This window comes from Drosophila serrata, unplaced genomic scaffold (assembly GCF_035046125.1).
Source record: "Drosophila serrata isolate PLE 108 unplaced genomic scaffold, ASM3504612v1 contig_275, whole genome shotgun sequence".
NCBI classification, from domain to species: Eukaryota; Metazoa; Arthropoda; class Insecta; order Diptera; family Drosophilidae; genus Drosophila; species Drosophila serrata.
The window spans coordinates 999078-1022952 of record NW_028257173.1 but is presented as its reverse complement, the minus strand read 5'-3'; the positions used below and the strand labels follow the sequence as shown (position 1 = coordinate 1022952).

At 35.1% G+C, this 23875-nt stretch overlaps 2 protein-coding genes across 19 annotated transcripts in view; one reads left to right on the top strand and one right to left on the bottom strand.

Moving 5' to 3' along the window:
* Window positions 1–40: 40 nt before the first annotated feature.
* On the bottom strand, window positions 41–10478 carry vari (MAGUK p55 subfamily member vari). 18 transcript variants are annotated; one of them, XM_086834965.1, is made up of 10 exons: window positions 9984–10478; window positions 8932–9029; window positions 4121–4273; window positions 2786–3220; window positions 2089–2187; window positions 1864–2025; window positions 1591–1801; window positions 1118–1449; window positions 975–1049; window positions 41–806 (listed from the first exon to the last, which is right to left on the bottom strand). In XM_086834965.1, the coding sequence occupies exons 1-10, from the start codon at window positions 10087–10089 to the stop codon at window positions 630–632; spliced, it is 1848 nt and encodes a 615-aa protein (XP_086691091.1). In that variant the 5' UTR covers window positions 10090–10478; the 3' UTR covers window positions 41–629. The 18 variants fall into 18 exon arrangements, with proteins under 18 accessions (XP_086691091.1, XP_020809285.1, XP_086691092.1 ...); XM_020953626.2 differs by having other exon boundaries at window positions 2723–3220; window positions 9984–10475; XM_086834966.1 differs by lacking the exon at window positions 975–1049 and having other exon boundaries at window positions 2723–3220; window positions 9984–10439.
* LOC110187281 (protein FAM107B) overlaps window positions 10430–23875 on the top strand; it is a 23185-nt gene continuing 9739 nt past the window's right edge. The window contains exon 1 of the mRNA XM_020956670.2: window positions 10430–11968. The gene's annotated coding sequence lies outside the window, so the exon portion shown is untranslated. The remainder of the gene's footprint in view (window positions 11969–23875) is intronic.

The following is a 23875-nucleotide window of genomic DNA, read 5'->3' as shown; positions in this document are numbered from 1 at the left end:
AATTTGGCATTAAACACACATATTCATAAAATAAATGTAATTTCTTTGAGCCAAATTTATTCATACTTTTATTTATATCTTCATTTTTTTAATACACGTCAATATTTTAACTAGGTTCGGTAAACAAATCTAAAAACTATATGAAATATTTATTGGCAGAAAGGATTGTTGTACTGAGGAGATTCGTTAAGATTATAAAACTGAAAATAGATATGCATCGACACATAAACGTAGATTGTTTTTGTATATAAATAAACAATAAGAGATTGCCAAATGGACGAATTCGTTTCGTAAAAATAGGCTTAGACTTAAGGGGGAAAAACTGAATAATCGCAAACGGAGGGCACACATTTTAAATTATACAACAAAAATTGCATATATACATTACATAAATTGATTACATTTCAAGAGGGAAAATGTCAGCATTTGTTATTAACAATATACTGATTCTGGTAGTGCTTCTTGTATTTCTTCTGCATAGTGCTGGGATTCTGTAGCTTCGATTACTGAGATATTCCTTTGATTATTTGATAGATTTTCCATGTATATATTCTTTGTCTATATGCAAAAAGGCGAAATTGTGAAAGCTTATTCGTAGATTTTGCAGCAGTGTATTCTCTCTTGATTTTCTAGTAGATCCAATTGACGGGCACCCACTGCTCCTCGTGGCTCATCTGGTCGAGGGTTTCCACCACCTGACGGAACGTTTCATCAAAGTCCTCGTTGACGATGACCATGTCAAAGTACTTCTCGTATTTGCGCTGAACAAAGCTGCTCTCCTCGACGGTGGCCACCAGGTCATCATCCTGTTGAAACGAATCATACAAATCGAATGTGTTAAGCAATGTTTGGGTATTCAGGCAGATATCTACAAGGGCTACAAGGGTTGCCTAAGTGCAGCAAGCGGATGAGTGAGATCATCACATTTTCAATGTAAATTTTACATTTTAGAAAGGGTCTCCAGAAAACTTTACCTCATAGAGCGATGCTAGGGACTCGAGCGTACGGGCACGTCTGGAGCTGAATCTTATGGAACTCTGGCGATCAAACTGTGGATATACATGTGCTTGGATTAGAGGAGTGCCTTCTAGGGGATCTAGCTAAAACAAAAACATACTGATAAATTCCTATTGGAGCCGGTGGCCCTTCGATCCGCATAGATAGTCTTGAGCTGCTCCATTCCCGGTGCTGCAACGAATATGACAAATGGCATCAGTTCCTGGCTGTTGTGCAGGATCTTCAAGGCATTCGGTGCACAGTCCAGAATACACATCCTTCCGCTATTGATAACATCCTTGATGGACTGCAAGTGGGTGCCATAAAGGTTGCCATTGTGCTCGCCATACTCCAAGAACTCATTCTGTTTAACCGCCTCCTCCATCTCTTCGCGGTCCATGAACCAATAGCTTACGCCATTTTCCTCCAAGGCTCGTTTAGGACGACTGGTATCTAGAGTAGTTGAAGTAAAATCATAAATATGTGATATAATTTATAAGGATATTCGAAACAATCCTATAATTCAATTGTAAAATGAAAAGTTATACAAACTTTGGCTGCCCAAAGTTAGTTTCATTCTTTTGAACAACTTACGAGGAATAACAGCTCCGAACTTGTCCACATCGCTATTGATAAGTCGATTTTTGAGCGTTCGCCGGCCAACACCGGAAACTCCAATGAGAACCAGGGTTTTCCTGCGGAATGGCGGCATCCGGGTGACCTCCTCGTAGAGCAACAGTTCCGCCTTGTCGAATTCGCAATTTGCAACCGATCTGTACATGGTCTTCCGCTTCCTTTTCGAGATCTATTTCGAAAGGAATAAATAATAAATTTAAAAATATTTAAAGGAATAAAAAATGAACTCACCCTTGTGCCACAAATGCCAATTTTGTGCACATAATCCGCCTCCGGGGCCACAAAGGCTTTGCGTCGCTCCTCGAGCTCTTGGGATGGAATTAGACCGATTTTATCAGACTCTGCGGTTATATTCTTGGCCTGCCACCAATTGGGATCTTTGACATTGATGATCTGTATTAAAAAATAAATAATTATTTGTAGAATTAATGTGTTAAAATATTTTATTAAACTCACTTGCAAAATGTCGCCTGATTTGAAGGGCAAGCCAATGTCCCTGCAGGGCAGTAAGGTATCCTCCGAGGGATTGTATGTGAACAGGGCACGCATATAACACTGTTAACAAATAAAGTTAATTATTAAATTAATTAATAGTTTAAAGATAATTATGATTGCCAAAACCAAGATTTACTTACTTAGTTGCAAGTGATTTGAGAATTTTGACGGTAATTTGGTCTGAGATCAACTATTATTCAATATTATTAAATGTTTTGAGGTAGTTGGAGGATGTATAAGCCTCTCAAATAAATGAAGATACATAATAAAATATATAAATTTAACTTGCTAATTGTTTCATATTTAAATGTAAATAAATTTTTCAAAAGAAAATGAGATAAAAAGGTACTCATAATAAAAACTTTGGCATAACAAGCATATAGATAAAGAAACTTGTCTAGATTAGTTTTAGCTATATTTTAATAAACAATAATTTCATTATTTGAATTTTCATGAAGCTCATCTACAAACATAAAACTAGTAAATTATAATTATAATCAGTAATCAGTAATCATGCAAGCAAGCAGCAAATCTTTCCCGGAAGAATTTGTCCCAATTCTTCCCATAAAAAAACATAAACAAACATCAAACTTACCGTTAGTTTCTTGCCCGTCTCGAGACCCGCGATGCCATTCTGTTTTACCTGACCCCCACTCACAGTATAGCGACCGCTCTTGATCTCCTCATCGACATTGGGTCCAATCTTCAAGGTGAGATTCTCCTTGGCCCGCGACACCTCCACTTGCAGCTCATCGGGACTCCGCACGGGAGTGCCATTCACCTCCAGGATGACATCACCAACATGCAGCATGCTCTGCTTATCAATAACACCGCCGGCGAGGATTCGGGCCACCACCAGTTGCTTGTACTCATCCAGCTCGACGGTCAGTCCCAGCGGTTTGCTGGGATCCCGACGCAGGCCCACCATCTTGATGGTCTCCACTGGCATCTTGGTGCTGAGAATGTCCTCGGTATATAGATAGCCACCGGATTGTCGTTGACTGGCGATCTCTAGTTGGGTGGTGGAGCCGCCGGCAGCTTTCAGACGTTGCTCGTAAAGCTGTCCTATCTCATCATGGGCACGCAAAAGGGCCTGAAAATTAAATAGTTATTTTTTAATAAATTTGTATACAAAAAATTAATGGAAATATGAAGATATATATATTAGGTCAACTGTATTTGTATGTATATATGAAATGGATATATCATAGTGAGCTTATAGGAAAGCATTTATTTATTCTATTTATACAATAATATGGAAGGTATCACTTCCTGTTTATTCAAATGTGTCTACATAATCAGCCTAAAGTTTAGTTACGTTTGCTTTTTTAAGATCTTTATGGTTTCAAAGAGACGATAAATGGAGGTTGCCAGGAAATGGTAAACATCTTTAAAAGCTTTTGATTCAAAATTCTCCATCAGCAAATTAACAATTTTAAAGTAATTGTGATAAATAAATGTGTGTTCTTAAAAAATGAATAAAGTTTGATAAATTTATTTAGCACTTAGTTTCAATATTTAAATAATATTATAATTTGGAAAATGAGCTGACTTGATGGGATCTTCTTTGATAGCTTTATAGATGTTTCTGATATTTTGGATTTTCCTCTTCATATAACGATATTTTCTATACCAACTATATAATAAAGTGGTCCGATTTTTATAAAATGAATAATGAAAAATAAGAAATATGACTTAAAACCTTTTTAGGTAGCTTCGTAGATGTTGGTGTTTTTTTTTTTAACTTTGAGATTTATGTATAATTGTTATTTATTTATTTTTGGATTAATTTATATTATTATTTCTTTGGAATTATATTCAGTATCTCAATGGGAAAACAAAGTGAAGCTTTCCTTTCCTTACGCATTGTTGATAACACATTTTGCAATCTGCAGAAACATGTTGTACATATTGATTTTATGGTTTCTTCTGAACTTGCATACATATATTTTTGATTTAATTTAATTAAGTTTATATTCCTTTGATTACTTACACGAAAATGTGGCTGGGCGAGAAGCTTGGCAAGCTCTCGGGACTCCAGACGCCTCGATGGTGAGAACTTGCGGATGATGTCGTCGCAGATCGGCTTATTGTTCAGATGAGCGGGCAGGAAGAGGGGCACTGGCTGTGGCTCCGTGGGGTTAAGCTGCAAAAAACAAAAATAATAACAAAAATAAGAAGAAATTAAACCACGAATGAAGAGTGAGTGTGTCATGTGCGGCTAATTAAATGCTGGTCTTTGTCTGGGGCGTGCCTGCCCTAGGTCAAGTTATGATGCCTCCCGGTCTTAATTGAGTGAGTGCGTTAATTGGTTCGGGCTTTTTCGGGCAGCCTCCAACCTCTCACTACCACTTAACCCCCTCTTGACCTCTGGGACTGTTGCTCAAACCAAAAAAAAGACAAGGAAATATTTGGAGTCTTAGGTCAAAAATTGGGTCGCTTTGCCATTTGAATTTGGGTCGCATGGAAAGTGAATTTTCTGCTTTAATTGCACATAATTTCATCTTCCGGCATTCTTTATTGTCTGTGTATTATGATTTTTTCTTTTCTTAAGTTTATAAAGTGTATTCTTTCCACCCACGACAATGGAAAACTCATCTGTGAGTCAACCTCATGCAATATTTATGTGCATTCACGTGGGACGGAATGGCATTTCTCTTTCGCTCTCTGCAAATTGATGGGAAACCACTATCTCCAGAGCATTTGATAAGTTCAGAAAAGAGTATCTTCTTATAAGAACTATAGTCTGGGAAAGATTTCTAGAAGTTTATCTTGCTGAAAACGTAATGGAATGTTGGGAATTTTATGTTTAACCATGAAGATAGCACAAAAAGTTTCAAGTTACTGATAAGTTTCTCACTATATTTAGCTTCTTGTTTTCTTGTTAGATTAATATTTCTATTGCTCACTTCCTCTCAACCTTTTTTTTTAATATTTATTCCCTTTATTGCAATATCTTTATTATTTCAACGACTCCCCATTTTCTTAATGAGTAATCCTGTGTAATCGAGACATTTGCTGACTTGTGTATTTATTGATATTTATTTTTTATTCTGCAAAAGCATCGCATTTCCGTTCAGTTCTTAGCATATCATAGCAATTCTTCCGTGTGAAAAAAAGAGCGAAGAAGCCCCACGCGAGGCGATTATCTCCACCCTTTTTTTTATTTATTTATTTTTCCTTTAGCTTTTTGCACACACCCACAATTGGAATTGATACTTTTTTTCTCGATGGCTTGGCGACAGCTAAGGGCTTTCACCTCCACTCGACAAAATTGTTTTCGTCATGTCAAGTATAATTTTTAAAAAATAATGTAGCAGCAGGTGCTTACTAATTAGGCAAACTGTTAATTAGACGCACTCACACACAAAATAAGAGAAACAGGTAAACAACAACGGAATGCGTTGTATTACTTGTTATTTTTTATATTTTGTGAAGGTTGATACAAGTTTTTGGGGAAATTCAACCTTAAATACGTGAATATTAACAAATTGGTTGTGAATTTAATATATTTAATGCCCAATTTGAAGTTTTTTAAGCTTATTTTTTCTTTTGTTATCTATTATATTTATTCAGTTTTTCTTGTTTTTTGAGGTATTTAAACTTTTTTTTTATTATTTCACATTTAATATTAAGTAACATGTGTTTTTATTTGAAAACTGCTCACTTAATTTGTTTTTATGGCTGTCTGCAAGCAATTGTGTCTTTATTTAATTGGATTTACAGTTGCTATTATGCCTTTTTATATGTTTATATATTATTTAAAAAAAATTTTTTTTTTTGGGGAGCCACTCCCAAAAAGCGAGTGAACAGTTAAAGCCAAAAGAGCGGCTAGCTGTGTGTCTGTGTGTGTGAGTTCGGGAGAGTCTCTCTCTTGGCTGATTAGTATTAGTGTTTCTTTAGAGCGTTTTTTTTTTTTTTTGAATAGTGTGGAGTTTTGGGTTTTTCTTTTGGAAATGCCAAAACATGGCCAAGTCTGTTGTTGGCCAGGTTACACAATGTGGGGTGAGGGAGCGGCGAGGTAAAACAATTCTTGGCAACTACGTCATCAGTTTAAGCTCGGCAAAGCTCCCGGAATAGAGGTAACCAAGGCAGTAACACACACATAACACAATAATAACTGCTCCAATTTTAGCCGTTTTTCACTTGCGTTTATTGATCTGCAGTTTTAGCACCTGCTTTTCACGTTTTTATATGAAATTTGTTGCATTTAATTTAATAAATGTTTACCGAGAGCGGAAAATAGGGAGAGCCCAGAGTCAGAGAGAACTAACTGTTGCATATGCCGCCCCGTTTAAGCCACGCTCTTGCTCACGCACACACAAGCTCACTAGCACTAATACAGCAGCAATTCAATGCTCACTCATTCAAATGAGCCACAATAGACCGTAACGCGCGCTTGAAACCGGAATTTTCAGACCCAACCAACCTCACCTTAACACTGCTCGAAAGTAAGTGAAACGAAAACTAAAAACTGAATCTGACTCACAAGCTCTCGAATCGAGGGCTAGCCATCGCTCTGTCTCTCTCGCTTGCTAGCTTGCCGTGTGTTTGAACGAGTTGCTTGGGGTGTGTGTGTATGTGTATGTGTAAAAAGCTCAGAGCGGGGCATGTTACAACTGTACGCAGCACTGTTAAGTGACTTATAACAGTGGCTTAAATGCAAACTTGAGCTAACAGGGGTCAACACTGTAAAAGAAATGTTATTTATTTACAGAGAAAGAAAAACCTTAATGATAAAAACCATTATTTTATTTGTACTTATTTAGAGTTCTTTATTAATAAGGAATAAATGCAGTATTTCTGCAATAATATTCAGAGGTTGTGCAGTGAGCATTTTAAGTAAAAGAAAATTAAAATAAGGTGACAATAACATGAAGAAATTTCTGTAAAAATAATTTAATTGCCAGTCAAAAATTATGTTTCCTAATTTACAGCTTGTATATTATTTATCTTCCTTAGATTTTACAGCATATATATTCAAAAATATAAATACCAATTGTTTATAAAATTTCTGCACATATTTGATGTTCTTAACAGTTTTTAAAGCCAATATAAAAATTTTTAGTTTACAATCTGTAATTATAATAATTTATTAATTACATTGTTCATTTAAAGCTTCTATATTATTTATATTCTTTAGGTTTTATATCATGTTTGCAGATAACTATAATTACCAATTGTTAAGATCTTTATGTAACATTTCTGTACATTCCTACCAACAACTATGCTGATCTTAACAGCATCTCAAAGCCAACTCAAACATTTTCTTGCTCCCAGCAAAGCTCTTAGCTTGCGGCTCTCTTACCTGCATTAGTAGGCCAACAAGTTAAGCGCTTTTTGTTGCATCGTTTTCAAACTGAACTCAGGTAACATTAAAAGCGTCGTTGGGACTGGCATGTGTTATTTGTATTTTATGTTGAAAAATGTTTTCAAAACCGGTTTTCTTGTTCACACACAGAAAGGCAAAACGCGACTTCTTCTCCGGGGCGTTGATGTCAAAGAGTTGAGACCTATTTTATGTAATCTACATATAAATTGGGGGAGTGTCAGAGGAGGAATTGTAATTTGAAATGAAAATGGTAAGTGACATTTCATATTTTCTTATCTCGTGACTCGTGGTTTTAATTACTTTCACTGCCTTTCTCAACTGGCGTCGTGACGACCGACCGCAGCATAAAAACCAACAATCGAATCCAACCTGCCCAGGAAAATTCCTCGGAAAATGTTGGATTCTAATTATCCGCGTCACGCGATGTCGCTTTCCATTATATTTGCGGTCTTGGATTGTTGTTTTGTTTTAGCAAACTTTACTTAAGGCTATAATGGTGGTAATAATGTGAAGTTGAGTAAGTTGTATGCCAGTTTTGAGCTTATAAATAAAAGAGGTTTTTGAATTACATCAAATAAATGTAAATGTAAAAATGTATAAAATAATACCAAACTTTAAACATAATAGAAATTTGATATATTATATCAAGGAAATTTATTCTCCATCAGCATTTGATTTTAACTATTAAAACTGATTGATCCTTTAGTGGGCTTAATTATTAAAGAGAATATAAAATTCGTCTTGAAAGTAAGAAAACCATTTCTCATTGTTTTTATAGTCTCTTTGCGTGTTTGCCGCATAAACAACACACAATTATTTACTATTTGCTTAAGCCACAAAACTTTCATGTAAGAAAACTCGAAAGAGGCGTCAAAGAAAAGAAAATCTTTTGCAGGTCAAGCGATTATATCACGATGATCTAATAAATAATCTCCTCCTCACCATCTGCATAAAATCCAAACTCATCTGCCAAGACCAAAGGAGGTCAAGTTTAGTGCGAAAAATACACAAGTGTGAAAGCAAAAAACATTAGCCATAATAATAGCCATTAAAAAAGACAAAAGAGAGGAAAAACAATTGAGGCTTTAACCTAGAGAGTCTCTTAGAACGGATTTGTGGCTTGAATTAGATTATTTTTAGCCACCAAGAAGGGTTTGAGTTCGACTGGTAAGTGATTACTTTGTGAGGGGGCCAAGGAAAATGATGTAATAAGGAAAGCACACGCCCGGAAAATTCTATCTAGAACGAAAATCAGCATGCAATGCCATCAATAAAGTAAACACAGATTGCGCCTTAGTGTGTGCGAGTGCGAATGGAAAACGTGGAAATGTGGAAAATCGTACATATGCGCAATTTTCTCGTATTGAACAGATGCTCGAGGGAGGCATAAGTGGGTCAGAAATTGTAGCAGCCAGCTTCTATATTATTTTTTTCGCCACGACTTTTACGTTCATGTGTTCTGGTCTACTTACCATCAGTTCCTTGTGCGGCGTATTGGGATTGCTCCGCAGTAATCCCTTCAAGAAAATTTCATCATGGTCGGTCAGGTCCGTTGAGTTCCGGAAAGCGGCTGGAAAAAGGTGGAAATTGTGTTTAAGATAAGGACACTCGTAAAAAAGTAATCCGCAAATAGACAAAATGACAATCGTTTTAACAGCTTAATTGTGAGCTCTGCCTTTTAGATATATAAGTTTTACCAAACTAAATCAATTAAGTCGTTAAATATATAAAGTCCATCAGAACTTCTAAATACTTATCTAAATTGTCTATTTGACGTTTCTTGATTTGTGCAATAGTTTTTATTTATCTCACAGTTAAGTTTAAAACAAGTTTGAGGTGATTTTTGCCAGCACATTTGAAACGAAGAGACTATATTTAATGCAAACAGGTTTTACCAAACGCAGCAAAAAATTTAAATAACAATTTTATTGTTTGAGCTCTCTTTGCTTTTGGTCACTAAGCCGATTATTAAAACAAGAAAGACACAGAAGTTTATATACTCTTATAGTTTGCAAATGAATTACGGAATAAAATAGGATAACAAAATTAACTAACTTAAAATATTTCTATTATTTTAAGTTATATTTATGTATATTTTAATGGCACAATTATTTTAATTTTTAAAGTTTAAAAGTCTCATAACTAAGCCAAAAATTCATTAATTTGATTTCGGAAACCAATTTTATGTTAATTTTTATTAGGGTAATAAATCTGCATACTCAATTTAGAAATAAAAAACTAAATATTTAAAAAAAATTTTAACGATTTTTGAAAAAAAAAAATTAAAATAATTAGAAAAAGACTTTTTCATATTGTAGCAAGCTTCTGACTGACATTATAATACCGTGAAAGAGTATCAAAATAAAGAAGTCAAAACTACAACTTATTTGAATTGTGGCATTATCCATCTAGTTCTGTGTTTTATATATATTTATATATTTAAATATGTACATATACTCCGCACATCACTGCTCTACTTTATAATACCCCACTTTTGTTTTTTGCAAACTCCCCTGCCACTCACCATTATCGGATGTATCGTCCTCGCCGCTCACTTTGTTGTTGCTGGCCAATAGCTCCACTTTATCCTGGCGCGCTTGACGTCGCGACCGAGCGCTCCACCGCACCATTGTGGCGCCAAGGATAAAAGGAGGACAGTGGGGATAGCCGAACGGGGGGGCGGGGTATATGTAACAAACACTGGGAACTGGGAGGTGGCCAAAAAATATTAACCCCAAACTCAGATAAATCGAAAACAAGGAACTGCTTTTATTCGCAGAAACTGAAAATCACTTTGCTTCCAAGCATATGTTTATGTTATGCTCTCCGTAATTCTAATAATCACTTGTTGTTATTATTATTATAAACACACGATAAAGCCACGCAAACAACAAAAACAAATGTGGGGGAGAAAAAAGCGTCAGCGATGGAGAAAACAAGAAACCGTCTTGTTTATGGGAGAGTCTCTAACTGAAAACCCGCTTTTGTTGCATGCTGCCAAAATCAAAGCTCAGTCTCCAATTTCGAAAAAGCTTTTAGCAGGTGTAATTTTAAATGAGCGTGTATCGATTTTTATATATTTTCTATCGGTTATCGTGGCGCCACTAGCACAATATTTTTAAATTGCTCGTGTGGCGGTCACACTAAAAGCATCAACAGACACAAAATCAAGTAACTTTAAAATTTTTTAATAAGATTAATTTGCCGGAAATGTGTGCAGCCTTGCATCCGACAGACAATTAATTAGGCCAACGTAATGTAGAAACTATAGTAAATACAACGAACTTATTACATTCCTATACTTAATGTTTTATTAAAAACACTCATTGAAATCAAGTTTTGAATTTACATTATATATTCATAGTAACCTTCAGTGCTCCAGTTCATTTTCTGAACTCTCTTTTACATTTCACCCGCGAAATTCTGTAACTTCTCATTTTTTTAAATTCTCCCGCAAAATTCTGTTAACTCTCTTAAGTTTGTGTGACCAGTCGGAAGTAGAGTGACCAAAAGATAAATATAAAAAATACCAAAATACCTATCGATATATTGATATTTTGGCTTATCGGCAGCTGAAGAAACCTATAAATACGAGTGCAAGAGCTCAGTCGAAAAGAAACAACAAATCTCTGAAAACTCCGGTCCGAACGCCGCTCGCGTTGCAAACCGCTCGTTGATTAATAACTTTTGAAAAGTGTAATGTTATTCCAAAAAGTATTATAATTAAAAGAAGTTAAGTTTCTTTAAGCAAATCAAATCAAAAACGAAAATAAACGGGAATTCGGCGCGGAAAATAACCCGAAATGCTGGACGATTGATTTTGTAAACAAACTGTTATGATTTCCTCTTAGGACAATCACAGCTTCCGTTCGAATGCAAAAAGAAATTGCAATTAAGACTGTAAAAAGGCCATAAATCTAGACAGTAAAATCGGCATTGCAGTCTTGAGAAAATCGCAAAAATAAACAACAACAAAGTAAAGAAAAGACGCCAGCAGCTTCCTCGCAATTGTTTTGTTGTTGTTTTCGGGTTTCCTCGTGTCCGTGTGTGTGCCTTGGCGATTGCGTGTCTGTGTGTGTGGCGTGAGTGTGGCAACAAAGTCAAAGTCGTCGAAGCTGCTGCGAAACCAACAAAAACAAAACAAAAACGTGAAATGCAAATTGGAAAATACAAAATTGCAAAAGAAATAACAACATAACCGCAATCACAACGCAACAATAACAAAACGGTCTCGCGTGTGTGTTAAAAAATTGCATTGCAAACTAGCGAAACAACAATAACAACAAGAAAATTGCGCGCCAAAAGGCATAGAAACAAAAGGATTACACATATAAACAAAAACAAAGCAACAACAACATAGAAGCAGAAGCAGCTGAGCGAGAGAGAGAGAGAGAGGAATACAGAGAGACAAGAAAAAATCAAAACACCGAGAGGCAGAAATTCCAGTTTATCTACCCCCACCCCTGCCGCACAGGCCATCCGAGCAGGACGACACTTGAGGCATTCGTGGTGAGTTTCCGATTTTGAACATTATTTACTGCCTCTCCTCTGGCATGTGTCCTTCGTTTGCTTTTTTTTTTTGCTCAATGTCCTCCTGCAAACATTTGGCAAAAGTGCAAAAGTCAAGGCCCCCGTTTCAAAGGCTCATTCGCTTTGATTTGACCTTTGGCAAAAAAAGTAACCCGTAAAAATTTAGTTGAAAAAACTCAGAGCCATCGACAGTTCACTCAGACAGCCCGAGGAGTCCTTGATTTTTACGGGGGAACAGTGGTTGTCACAGGATATATTGCGTAAAATCCTTTAATATTCTTAATAGGCAATAGTGCACAATGGTTTTTAATAAATTAATTTCAGGCCTTATCAATACTTTAATTTAAATGATTTAAGGAACTTTAGAAAAAAGTATATTATCTGATAGTATAATCAACTTAAGACATTAAAGCGTGAAAAAAGCGTAAGTGCAAATGTACATATGATAAATTGAGAAATTTATATATAATATAATCCATGGTGAAATATACTATTTGAAATGCGCGTTATTAAAACAAAGGGGTAGTAAGTAACACAATGCTGATTAATGCACTGTGACGAAAAGAGGAAAAAAAATATATAAAACGATTTCAATAATAAGCGCTAATGTCGAAAGTAAGTCAGGTAGAAAAAGGGCCAGATTCCGATTGCCAACAACCCTGAACAAGATTACGTGCCTTCTTTCCTGCCACGGGAATCGGGGGTTGCATCGGGTTACCTTGAGAATCGAGAACCTAAAACTCAAATGGCATGTGGCGAATTCAGGAATGCGAATTAGGCATTCAAGCCAGAAGAACCTGGTTTCATAACCGGATTGATGACGTGATCCGTAAAACCGGATTCGCTACAGACAATCGATCCTTCTTTTGTGGTAATTCCATTTCTACTAGACATAAACCGGATATAGGATATTAAATGATTAGTAGCCAGATATTTACTTCTAAAGGGGTTCTTAGTTGCAGTTTAAGAACTTTTCTTAAGACTTAAGAAGACTTTGTACTAGTGATTTTTATTAACAATTAATTATAAATATATAGACCGAACTGCCACCACTCCCAGGACGTAATAATTGGGCTCTTGGTATTTCCTAATCTCTATCGAACCCGTGGCCATAAATTCCCAGCCTAATTACCCAGCCATTTTCGCACTTATCCCATTATCTGCTTCACACCACTATGTCATCGATGACAAGATGACGAAGACATGACCGTCTGAAACCGAAGCAGGCGCTGATAAGCAAACACTTTATGTCAGCTTTAGTGAAGCCAAGCCCAAAAAACCAATAAAGAGGCATAAAGAATCGAGGGCAATTACGATTAGAGAGCCACGCTTAAATGTCGCCTCAAGTCCACTGTGCCGCGACCTCGCGGCATCTGCGTCTGCGTTTGCGTTTGCGTCTGCCCGGTAATCAAACGTCTAGACACATTCCGTCCGTCGTTGCAGCTTCTTTAGGCCCCAACCAACAGCCAACAAAATGCTGCCATGTCTCCATCCCCTGCAACAAGCTTGCACCCAAAGTAACCAACCCCTTGGCCCCTTAGCAACTGGTTAAAAAAGGGTCCCCTAACTACAGTGTAATCTCGGTCGATCAAAATTGGGGTTTTTATTATTAATTTGAAGATTTGGGGAGCCTTGCAATATGATAAGGTATTGAGCAATTTTGTTAATTTGTATTCAGCAAAACAAAGTTTAAAAAACACATAACTAATTCGCAAAGCTTTCCTATGCTAGTTTTTATTAGGTAAATAAATCTATAATCCATTTTAAATTTTAGAAAATTTTTAATTTACCAATTTTTGACAATTCTAATGATGTAACCCCTAATTTTGTTTCTTTTTTTTAAATTGAACAAATTTCGAAAAAGTGTTTATCAACCAGACATACCTAGATCGACTCAGCTGTTAATGCCGATCTAGATTCCTGCAGATTATAACAAGCTTTCTTTCTGGTGGAGTCTCCACTGTATCGGTGTATACACAAACAAAACAGTAGACACCAAAAACACTCGTACATAATCCCGTTTTATTGCACGACCTCTGGAAGCTGTGGGACAGACAGAGAAGAAGAACAAATATGGAAAGGAGAACCGAATATGTATAGAGGTCCTTTTCCCATGTTCGTTCCCCTGTGGGAAACGAGACCTAACTGCAAACACTCCACTCAACTGAACGACTCCAGCTCAATCATTATGAAAATAGCGTACGCTCGTAAATCGTAAATTACAAAACCATGGTTTTATTTGTCAAAATTTGAAACTTATTTGAACAGGCGCCGAGGAAACTTCAGCAGGCCGAATTCGAATTGGGGTTTTTGTTTCGCTGCCTGTTGTGTGTGTGTTTCCCGTTCTGTTTGCCTTTGTTTTTGTTTTGTTCGTATCGCTGTGTGCGTGATTAGCATGCCCACTGGCTCTCTCTCTCTCACTCTCTTCGAAAGTGGTGGGGAATGGGGATGGAGCTGGGGATCCAGAGCCCTTTTTCGGGCCTCCGTTACTCTCTTTCTCCCTCACACCCTGGCATGTTTTTCGGGTTTGCTTCACTCATATGTTTAAGTGGAGAATACACAGAAAGAATAACAAGTTTAAACCTTCAAATAATAATAGAATTATAAAATAAATTAAAGTATTATTAAAACTTTCTCTCAAGCATTGTACAAATTATAACGATATTCCCATTAAATATTATGCAAATAAAACAAATTCCACATATTTTCAAAATATACTCTTAAAACTCTTTATAAATTATACTAAATTCAAATTCCAATCCCCCTTAAATTGTTTTCTGTGCACTTGTATTTCCACATGTTTCATATTTCACTTGATTTTTATCTATAAATTTCTAATTAGTGGTTATTTTTTGTCCTCTTCGAGTTATTAACCCTCCATCCTCGTCACATGGCTGCCCATTTGGGTTGGGTTAATGATTGATAAATTGTCACTGATGAGCTCAGACACAAAAAAAAAAATAAACCCCGAAAAAAATATTAACCGCGATTGCATACTATTAATCTTAGCTTGATTGATGGACCACTCAAAATGTGAGCATTTTTGCATGTTCAGTAAATCCTAAAAATGAAGCAGATGTTTAATATTTAAAATTTGCACAGATGTCTGCCGAAAGAATTTTAAATTTCAGCGCAAAAAAAACATCTCACTGATATGGCAATCAAAACGGGTGTACTACACAATAAAAATACATTTAATTCATTGCCATGCACAATCTCTGCAAAAAACATAAGAGCTTCTAATTTATCGCCTTTGTATAAGCTTAATTGTTTTAATTGTTTTTATTTTATTTGTGCTTGTGCTCCAAATTGCGCCTTACATTTGTTTGCTGAAATTACGATTAGGTCAACTACATAGCATATGTAAATGCCAATTGAAAAAAACACTTCCATTTCTGGTAAACGCTTCCCATTCGGATTAGATTTACAAAAAAAAAAAAAACGATACAAAAAATAGGCAGCAAGGCCACATAGCCGAGCAATCAAAGTGAAAAAGAATAGAAAGGAAATGGGTTAAAGCCGATCATACTATACTCTACATAAAATATTTCAAGTATTTTACTATATTGAGAATAAACTATTATTGTTTGTACAATTCATGAGTTAAAAACATATATGTACCTAGAATAAAAGAAGTCGTATAAAAGCAACTTCAGTCATTGAAGTAAAATATATATCTAGAAATAAAGATGTGACATAAAATGTACATACATATATCCCTGTCAAAATGGATAACATCATAATATATTTTATAGACTACAAGTAAACATAAATATCTAATAAAGTTTCAAGATAATAATGTGATATATACATATATGTATTATTTCACTATAGATGATAACCCATTTAAAGGTAAACCCTAAGCTTACCTTCCAGTTTACGTACTTCATCGTTAATTAGTGTTCATATATGAACATTCTTATAACTATTTACTTAAGGTGACCAATGTTTACTTTCCTAGGGTGCAAGTCTTGAACAAAACCAACGTAATGGATCAGTGCATGGATCCATCTTTGTATAGGTAATAATGTAGGCGCTGGGTGAATGAATGAAAAAGTTGTTGTTTTCTTTTTTTTTTGACTATCAGGGGAGGGGCCATATATAATTGTACAATGAGCAGGGTGCAAATAAGGAGGGGCGGCGGAGGCCATGTGCTTGATACGTAATCATCGCACTTTTTGTTGCTGAAAATAGTCATTTGTTTGAATGTTTTGTTGGTTTGTTTTGGGTTGCCAGGCGACTCCTTATATGGCCATGCTTATTTTGTGTGGAGATTTTCAAATGCGCGAAATTCGCGAGTTCGATAAGCAGGCTCCAGCTCCTCCAAAAGATATCCCAACTCCTGATCAGATCTGCAGAGAAAGATATGGAGAGTGGGGAACAGGTTTTTGGCCCGATCAATAAGAGTGTCAATCACAGGCTAACTTGGCTTATTGGAGCCACCATTAGTCTAAATTGAATCATATTAAAGATATTATAGGAATCTTTAAAGTTTAGATCCTAAAAGGTATTAAGAAAATTATATAGGGTTAGGAAACCTTATCTCTTATATTTTAAAGAGCTTTGAAAGTTAGTTTCCAAAGTATATTGGGCTTAGTTATGAAACATAATTATTATTTTATTTAAATATATTCTTAGAAAGTATTGTTGATCAAATATACGATCTTCAAACTGATTGGTCTTTGCCAAGTTGGACTGTATTGACCAAAAGCGGATGAGCAACTGTGGCGGTTGTAGTCACTGATTGCAACTACAATTCCGGCTTATGCAATTCATCATTATGGCCACAATTTGCCCAAGCGACAACCAACAAAAGCAACAAGCAACACAACAACATAGTGCAATTGAATCGCGTTTGGAAACCTGAGTAACTATAAACAAAAACAAAAACAAAATTATATATATATATAAAAGTGAAAACTTGTTTTCCTTTCTGCGATTATTGTTCGTCCGTCATCGTCGTTTGCTGTTGTTGTTATTTTCTTGTAGCTTTATTGTTTTATTGTATTATGTGTTGCATTTGACTTTGACTTTTCAACCGCGCAGCCCGTCGTCGAATGGTCTTGTTTTTCTCCATCTTCCTCGTATTTTTCCTCATCATTGTTCGAAGTCACCGGTAGCAGTCATAGTCACAGTCACAGTCACAATCACACTGTGCTCAATCGCATTAAAAAATTATGGAAATTGGTTACACCACAAGTTGGCTTTGATGATGTACTGGAGGGGCTATCTTCAAGGTCGGATCTCTATGGTCACCCATTGCTGATTTTCTGGGTTAGCCAATTAACGTTGTTTCAAGTTACAAGTTTAATGCTAAAGTCGCCTTAAAAAACAAGTGAACAGGTGCCTAGAGGTTATTTGAGGTATTATGAAGAAATTAGTCCTTTAATTCTATTATAATTTTATTATAATTTTAGTCAGATACTTCTAATAATGTAAAGGAGCTCATATATCATTTATATTCTTGATAAGGGGTTACATTAAAATAATTTTTGAATATAGTTTTTGAAACTTTAATTTGTTAAAAAATTGTCATATATATATAATCCATTAATTTTAATTTTAAGATTATAATATTTTAAGCTTAGTTATGATTGATTTCCGATTTGTTTCTATAATTCAATTGCATCCCGAAGTTACTTTCCTTGCTTTAAAAATTGTTTATATTTTTAAAATCGACTATCTGTATTTGAAGTGCATTTATATTAACACTTGTTCATTGATGGGGAAAATGCAATTATCTAACAGAACGTAATTGACGCAGTTGACTGCAATTCATCACAGAGAGTCAACCTTGGATGGGGTGATAATTGCATTAACAGCTGCAAATAATTTCCATGCTCCCCAGCCACCATCAATAATTTTCTGGATTTCGTTTATTTCTACCCCCTCACACATTTAAATGTTTTTTATGTCTATTTTGCACCCCTTGAAACCACCACCACCCATTGGGGAGTGTTACCTCCCCCATGTTCCCCATACGAAGTGCAATGACGCGAGGTCTCTCTATGTTGGGGAAACATTGAAAAGAGCTGGGAAAAGAGCAGAGAGCACAGAGCAGAGAGCACTAGAGGGTAATAACAAAACACAACCCCCCTCAGAAATAAAAAAGTAAAAGAGAATAAGATACTGAGAAAATTGAGAGCGACACAAAAGATATAGACTTTCGACTTCGCGCTGCACATTTTGATGGTTTCCTGTGAACGTTTTTGATATTTCAATGTGAGGAACTTGTTGCATGCGAGACCTAAAAAGTTGCTTAAGAGCGAGAAAATTGTTACAAAAAAAAAGAAAAGAGAAGCAACAGTCACAAGCAATAAATAAAAATAAATAACTAATGTTTGGGAAAAGAGTAAAATGTAAGAAATGAGAAATATGAACAATAAATAAACCCCATTTCTTTGTAATTCCTGTCTGGATGACGTCACTGTTTATGAGGTTAAATTCCAAAGGGAAATTTAATGATTCATGGGAAAAATATTAAATTGTGGTCAATAAAATATTACTATTTCCGATGACAAATGATTTTTATAGGGTAATTTGTATTACGTTAATTTTGGAGTATTAATTACTAAGATTATTTTATTATTTTCTTTCGTGACACACTCAAACCTATATAAAATAAATCGTAAAATATAAAGAGTTTTATTTATTATATACTTAATTTACATTTTATAAATTTATATTATCTTATAACTTACCTTACCATTTAAAACACTGCTTCCTCCCCCCTATAAATATTTTTTGATTAAATTTGCTTATGCCAAATTAGCTTTACTTTCCTTTGATTGGTTCCATTTGATTTCATTTGCTTCTCACATTTGGTTCCGTTTCCGCAACTGATTGATTTGTTTTTGTTGATGTCTTCATGGATTTATCAAACAATATAAGTTTCAATTTAAGTTTTTGCGAGCTCTGAAGCTAGGCAAATATATTTTTCGCTCCGTCATGGAAGATAAGCGATGTGAAAATAAAAGAGTGAAAGGTTCAAATGCGTGTTTAGAGCTTTTAATTGTTTTTTATTTCAAGCCGGCTGCAATCTGTGTTTTATTTGTTAAGTGCTGCAATTTCTTCAGCGTCTCGCGGCTTACATAAAATTGTTTAAACTTTGTTTTCTTACCTTTTCGAAATGATTATTACTGTCTGCGAGCGCGTGAAATGCGTTTTTTTTTCTCTTTGATTGGCTAATTTGATGTTTGTTGTTAGTGGTTTTTTTTTTGTTTGATTCGTCAAGTCCATTTTGTTGTAAGGCTCACTTACACGCATTATGATTTAAAGTCAATTTCTTGTTAAGTCGCCGCTGGAATATATTTATATGAATATATTCAAAGAAGGTGGGGTTGCATTGTCTCTTTTGAATATTAACTAATCGCATTTATGACCTATTTTGATAAAACGGCAGCCGGTGGCATTCGTATTTAATGGCCCTCAAATTATGTCATAAATGCAGCCATAATTGTATTCGTTTTGGGATTTGATTTTTGGTTGGAAAAAAAATACTTGAAGAATGAAATCAGCCAGCAGAGTGAGATACTTGGGCTATTTAAAGATGCTTATTCAGTGATTGAGTTATAGAATTATTTATAGTTTTAAAAGGGGAGGAATATAAATTTCTGTTCATTCTTAAAAGCAAAGTTAAATCAAATAAATAAGCATTTTTCTTTTAAAGAAATGGGATTAGCTTATATATAATACATAAACAGCTGAGTAAATATCTGAAATAAAAGCTATTAAAAACATTTCCCTTAAAAAACACACACGCCTTGTTCTACTATATACAAATTTCTTAAGGCCTCATAAACTATACATTTTTATGAGGCCCCTATTTAGTATCAATAAAATACACCATATAAAGTTGCGTTATTCGAACTTAAATGACTGCATAAAATGTAATGATTTCTATAAACAAAGTACAGGCAAAGTTTTAAACTCTTGGCCACATTACAATTGTTTTTTATAGTTTCCAAAACAAGTGGAATAGAAATGGATATTATCGTTTATGATTTCTTTTTTTTTTTAATTCTACAGATAAGCTAAGAAGCTTTTATCAAGGCACTGACGTCTGCTTTTTCATTCATGGTCAAATATTTGCCCAAATTTAAGCGCGTTTATCTCCTTAAAATAACTTGAGATTACTTAACCACATCAAAAAGTAACAAATTTCCATAAAACCAACAAACAACTGAAAGCAAATAGCAATCATAAAAATGTTTATTAAATTTATTTCATCTGTGTTTTGTTGTTGCCGAGTGTCCCAGCTATTATTATTATTATTATTATTATTCCGACTGATAAGCGTTTTGCACCCGCATGGCTATGCTTCAGAATTTGTTGTTTTTTTTGGCTTGATTAGCTCGATGCGGGATTTCGATTACGAAATTCTTTTAATGGACTCACTCAGCTCAGTGCCCCTCTTTTTTATATATTTATACCCTATGATCTTGGGGTCAAAGTGTGTGTATTGCATTTGGGAGAGTGTAGATATTATGGGTTCAATTTGGATTAATTTTACTTATGCAGTATTGTTTTATTTGGAATTAAACCAGAAATGAAATATAAGAGTGTTATATTATATAGAATAATATGTGATGTTGTTTTGGGAAGACCAGAAATATAAGATTAATAATAATAAATAATGGAAATTAAAGGTTTATAGTCTTCAAAGTTAGTTTATTATTTGTTTAGTTTTTAAAAATACCTCAGATCCAAAAATAATCAATATATTTTAGCTTATTGGAAAATAACAATTGTCAAGAATAACTTTACAAAATTATATAAGGTATCTTGCAGTCGAACCCTCATTTATATTTATTTCTTTTTTGAACTATAAAACGTTTCTGACTCCGAGGCAAAAACAAAATTTTTCTGTTTATTGTACAAAAATTCAGTTCTGTGGTGTGGAGCAAATTGTTTGTGTTATTGTTTATGCGGAATGTTGAATTCGGAATGCCACATGTGTGAATGCTGAGTTTTTAGTTTTGTTTATAAAACAAATTTTTGTTCAGTTTTAGAAATGCATTTTCTGCCTGGGTTCCAACTTCTAGGAATCGTTCACTCACTCTCTGTTTGGGGCTAAAGTGTTTTCTGGGAGCTAGTTCCCGGGAAAGGTCAGTTTTCAGGGAGGTTTTTTTCATGGAGTTTTTCTCCGTCAGTTTCCCCACGCTAATTCCCAGTAAACATTTAGTGTCCCGTTCCCAGGTTTTATTTACAGAGGCTCAACCATTGCGCAATGCAAACTGTTTTCGGACTCTATTTAGTGGACTTTGACTGGACTTTTGACCGGTTTTTTGCTTGTCAAGCCGCTTAGCCAAAATATATATATAAAAAAACATTAAAAAAAAGTGAAAAAAATGCCACAAATTAAACTGAAAATTGTTATTAAAAGCGCGTACAAGAGACGACGAACGATGTCGACGCGGAAAATTAGTGGCTGCGACTTGCGAATGAATGAATGACTGAATGAGTGACTGAAGCGGACAGTTGGCGGTGCTACTGAGGAGGAGGAGGAGGTGGAGGGAGGAGGTGGAGGGATTGAGTGAAAGCCGGTAAGCCACTTTGCAGGTGGGGAATGAAAATGACTGACTTACATTGCCGAATGCTTTTGACTTGACCACTTGGACGACTTCCTGTGGTTGCATCTCCCGCTGGGTTGATTGACCACAAAAACTAAACATATATATTTATATATATGTAATGTAAAGTCGGGGAGGAGGCGTGGCAGATTAGCTAATTCCATGACTCACCTGCCGGATAATTAGCGATGGGCGTGGGGCACAAACGGCCGACTAAACGTGGCCAATAAATTCTGACACGCCATTAAAATTAAAAGAGGCAAAAGGAAAAAACTACAACTTTGATAGAGGCAAATGTTGAAAGAAAACTATTTCAAAGAAAAAAAGCTGCACAGGTAAAAATTACAAGTTGTATTTGTTAAACAACATATAAATTTTATAATTACATCAGCTTACATTTATTTAAACCCATTATTGTTGAAATATAATGAAGTAATAGCCCATTAATCAAAATTTAAGGAACACTTTTACCAGTGTAGCTAATAGGGATAGCCTTGCGTGTGGCTTGTTGCCGGCAAACACAGCTCAATGTGGCAAACACAAATAAATAGTAAATATAAAATTTCTATGACTAACACGCGCCTACAACAAGGGGCAGGAATAGACAATAAGTGGGGCTGCTTTTGGGTGGGTTTATTTAGCTGGAACCAAAAGACAATTGGTAATTAGGCTCTCCGTGACATAATTGTTAGCAGGAAAATGAAAAGCTATTGAACACGTACAGCTGGCAATCTAATTACTTAGGAAAGATTATTTAAAATTTAAGAAAAATTAATAGAAAACGTTCTTATAGACATATTTAGTTTGAATGTATTAGAAAGTAAATGTTTTTATACCCTTGCAGGTTATATTCATTTCACTCAGAAGCTTGTAACAATGTTAAGGAGTCATTTACGACCCTATATATCATATATATTTTTTATCTTTAGTTATGATTAAATTAATTCTTAATTTTTTTTTTTTTTAAATAACCACAGCTTTAATATCTTTCAAATCCAAAGAAGCATTATTTTTATTTTTTCCCCCTATTTCATTACCATAAAAACTTGGTCCACACAAGTTTTGACCACCAAAGTTTTCACACAAAAGGAAAACTGCCAAGTAGTAGGAAAAACTTGTCACAGTTAGCCCAATGGAAAAGTGTCCAAACATTTGATGCCCCAAAAAAAAAAGAGTTGAAATATTTTTTATCGACACATTTAAATTTGAATCAAAATGTAAGGAACTTTTTGCTTAAAAGGCAAAAGACACTATTTTGCTTTTAGCCATAACACGAGATTCGATTGCTGGTTTATTTTTTGAACTGTGTCTTCCTTTGCTCGTTTCTATTTCTGTTATTTTTGGCCTTGTTAAGTAAATATTTACACCAGACATAGGCACACTCACTTTTGTGGTAAACAAATAGATAGAAAACGAAACCAACCCCACGGTGTTCTATATATTTCCTTTTTCTTTTCTAAATATATACATTTATATATATATATATTTTTTTTTTTGGTAAGCTAGAAATTAGCAAAACAACCTCTTAACCCCTGACTACACGCACAGCTGATTTCGTCGCCTGTAAATTAACCCATAACTAGCCATAAAAGCACTCAGAGAAAAACACCTGACGAGCGGGCCAACCCCCCTTTCCCTTCCCCCATCCACTAGAAATATACACTGACAGAAGCTTTTATGACAGAGTGCTTAGGTGTGGTGGGGGGGCGGGTGAATTAGGGGGAGGTTTTTAGGTTTATGTTGCTGTTGTTAAAAGAATAGCAATTGTTGTTCTGTCGTGACTTCTGCTGCTGCTGCTGCTTTTTGCTGCTATCCTGTTGAAAAATCAGGGAAATCTATTTATTGATGTTTTTCGCACAAAAACCCACTGCGCGTGTGACAGAGAGGGCACGAGGGTTCCCCAGGGGTTCAATTCTGACGTCACAGAAAGAGGCGGGTATCGGCGAGACAGAGATAGGTGAAATTGCAGAGCTTGCTGCTGGGTTTTGTAAAAAAGCTTTCAAGGCACAAAGGAAAGCTGAAATGCACTTAGAAAAAATGAATACATTTTGTTGTAATATATATATTTTTATGCAAATTATTTTTAGTCAATAAAACATTAATTCTGAGATCTTTGAAAATAAATTAGAGGAATTTTTTTTAGAGTAAAGAAATAATTTGCATAATTGGTTAAAAAAAGAGGGCTGTTATAATAAATTTAAATCCTTGGTGCCCAGATGATATGCCGAGGGTCCTTGAACGCCACAAGAACATTTACACTATCTATTTGTGTGAGCAAAGGCCAGGCAGAGAAATTTGTTACTCGCAAGTCAAA

Bases quoted from the DNA above. Each gene is read 5' to 3' on its own strand.
- vari (XM_020953626.2), bottom strand. From the start codon at position 10,089: ATGGTGCGGTGGAGCGCTCGGTCGCGACGTCAAGCGCGCCAGGATAAA. The intron at 4,274-8,931 runs GTAAGTAGACCA...TGTTTTTTGCAG, and splicing joins CGCCGCACAAGGAACTGATG to CTTAACCCCACGGAGCCACA. The intron at 1,802-1,863 runs GTGAGTTCATTT...CTTTCGAAATAG, and splicing joins TTGGCATTTGTGGCACAAGG to ATCTCGAAAAGGAAGCGGAA.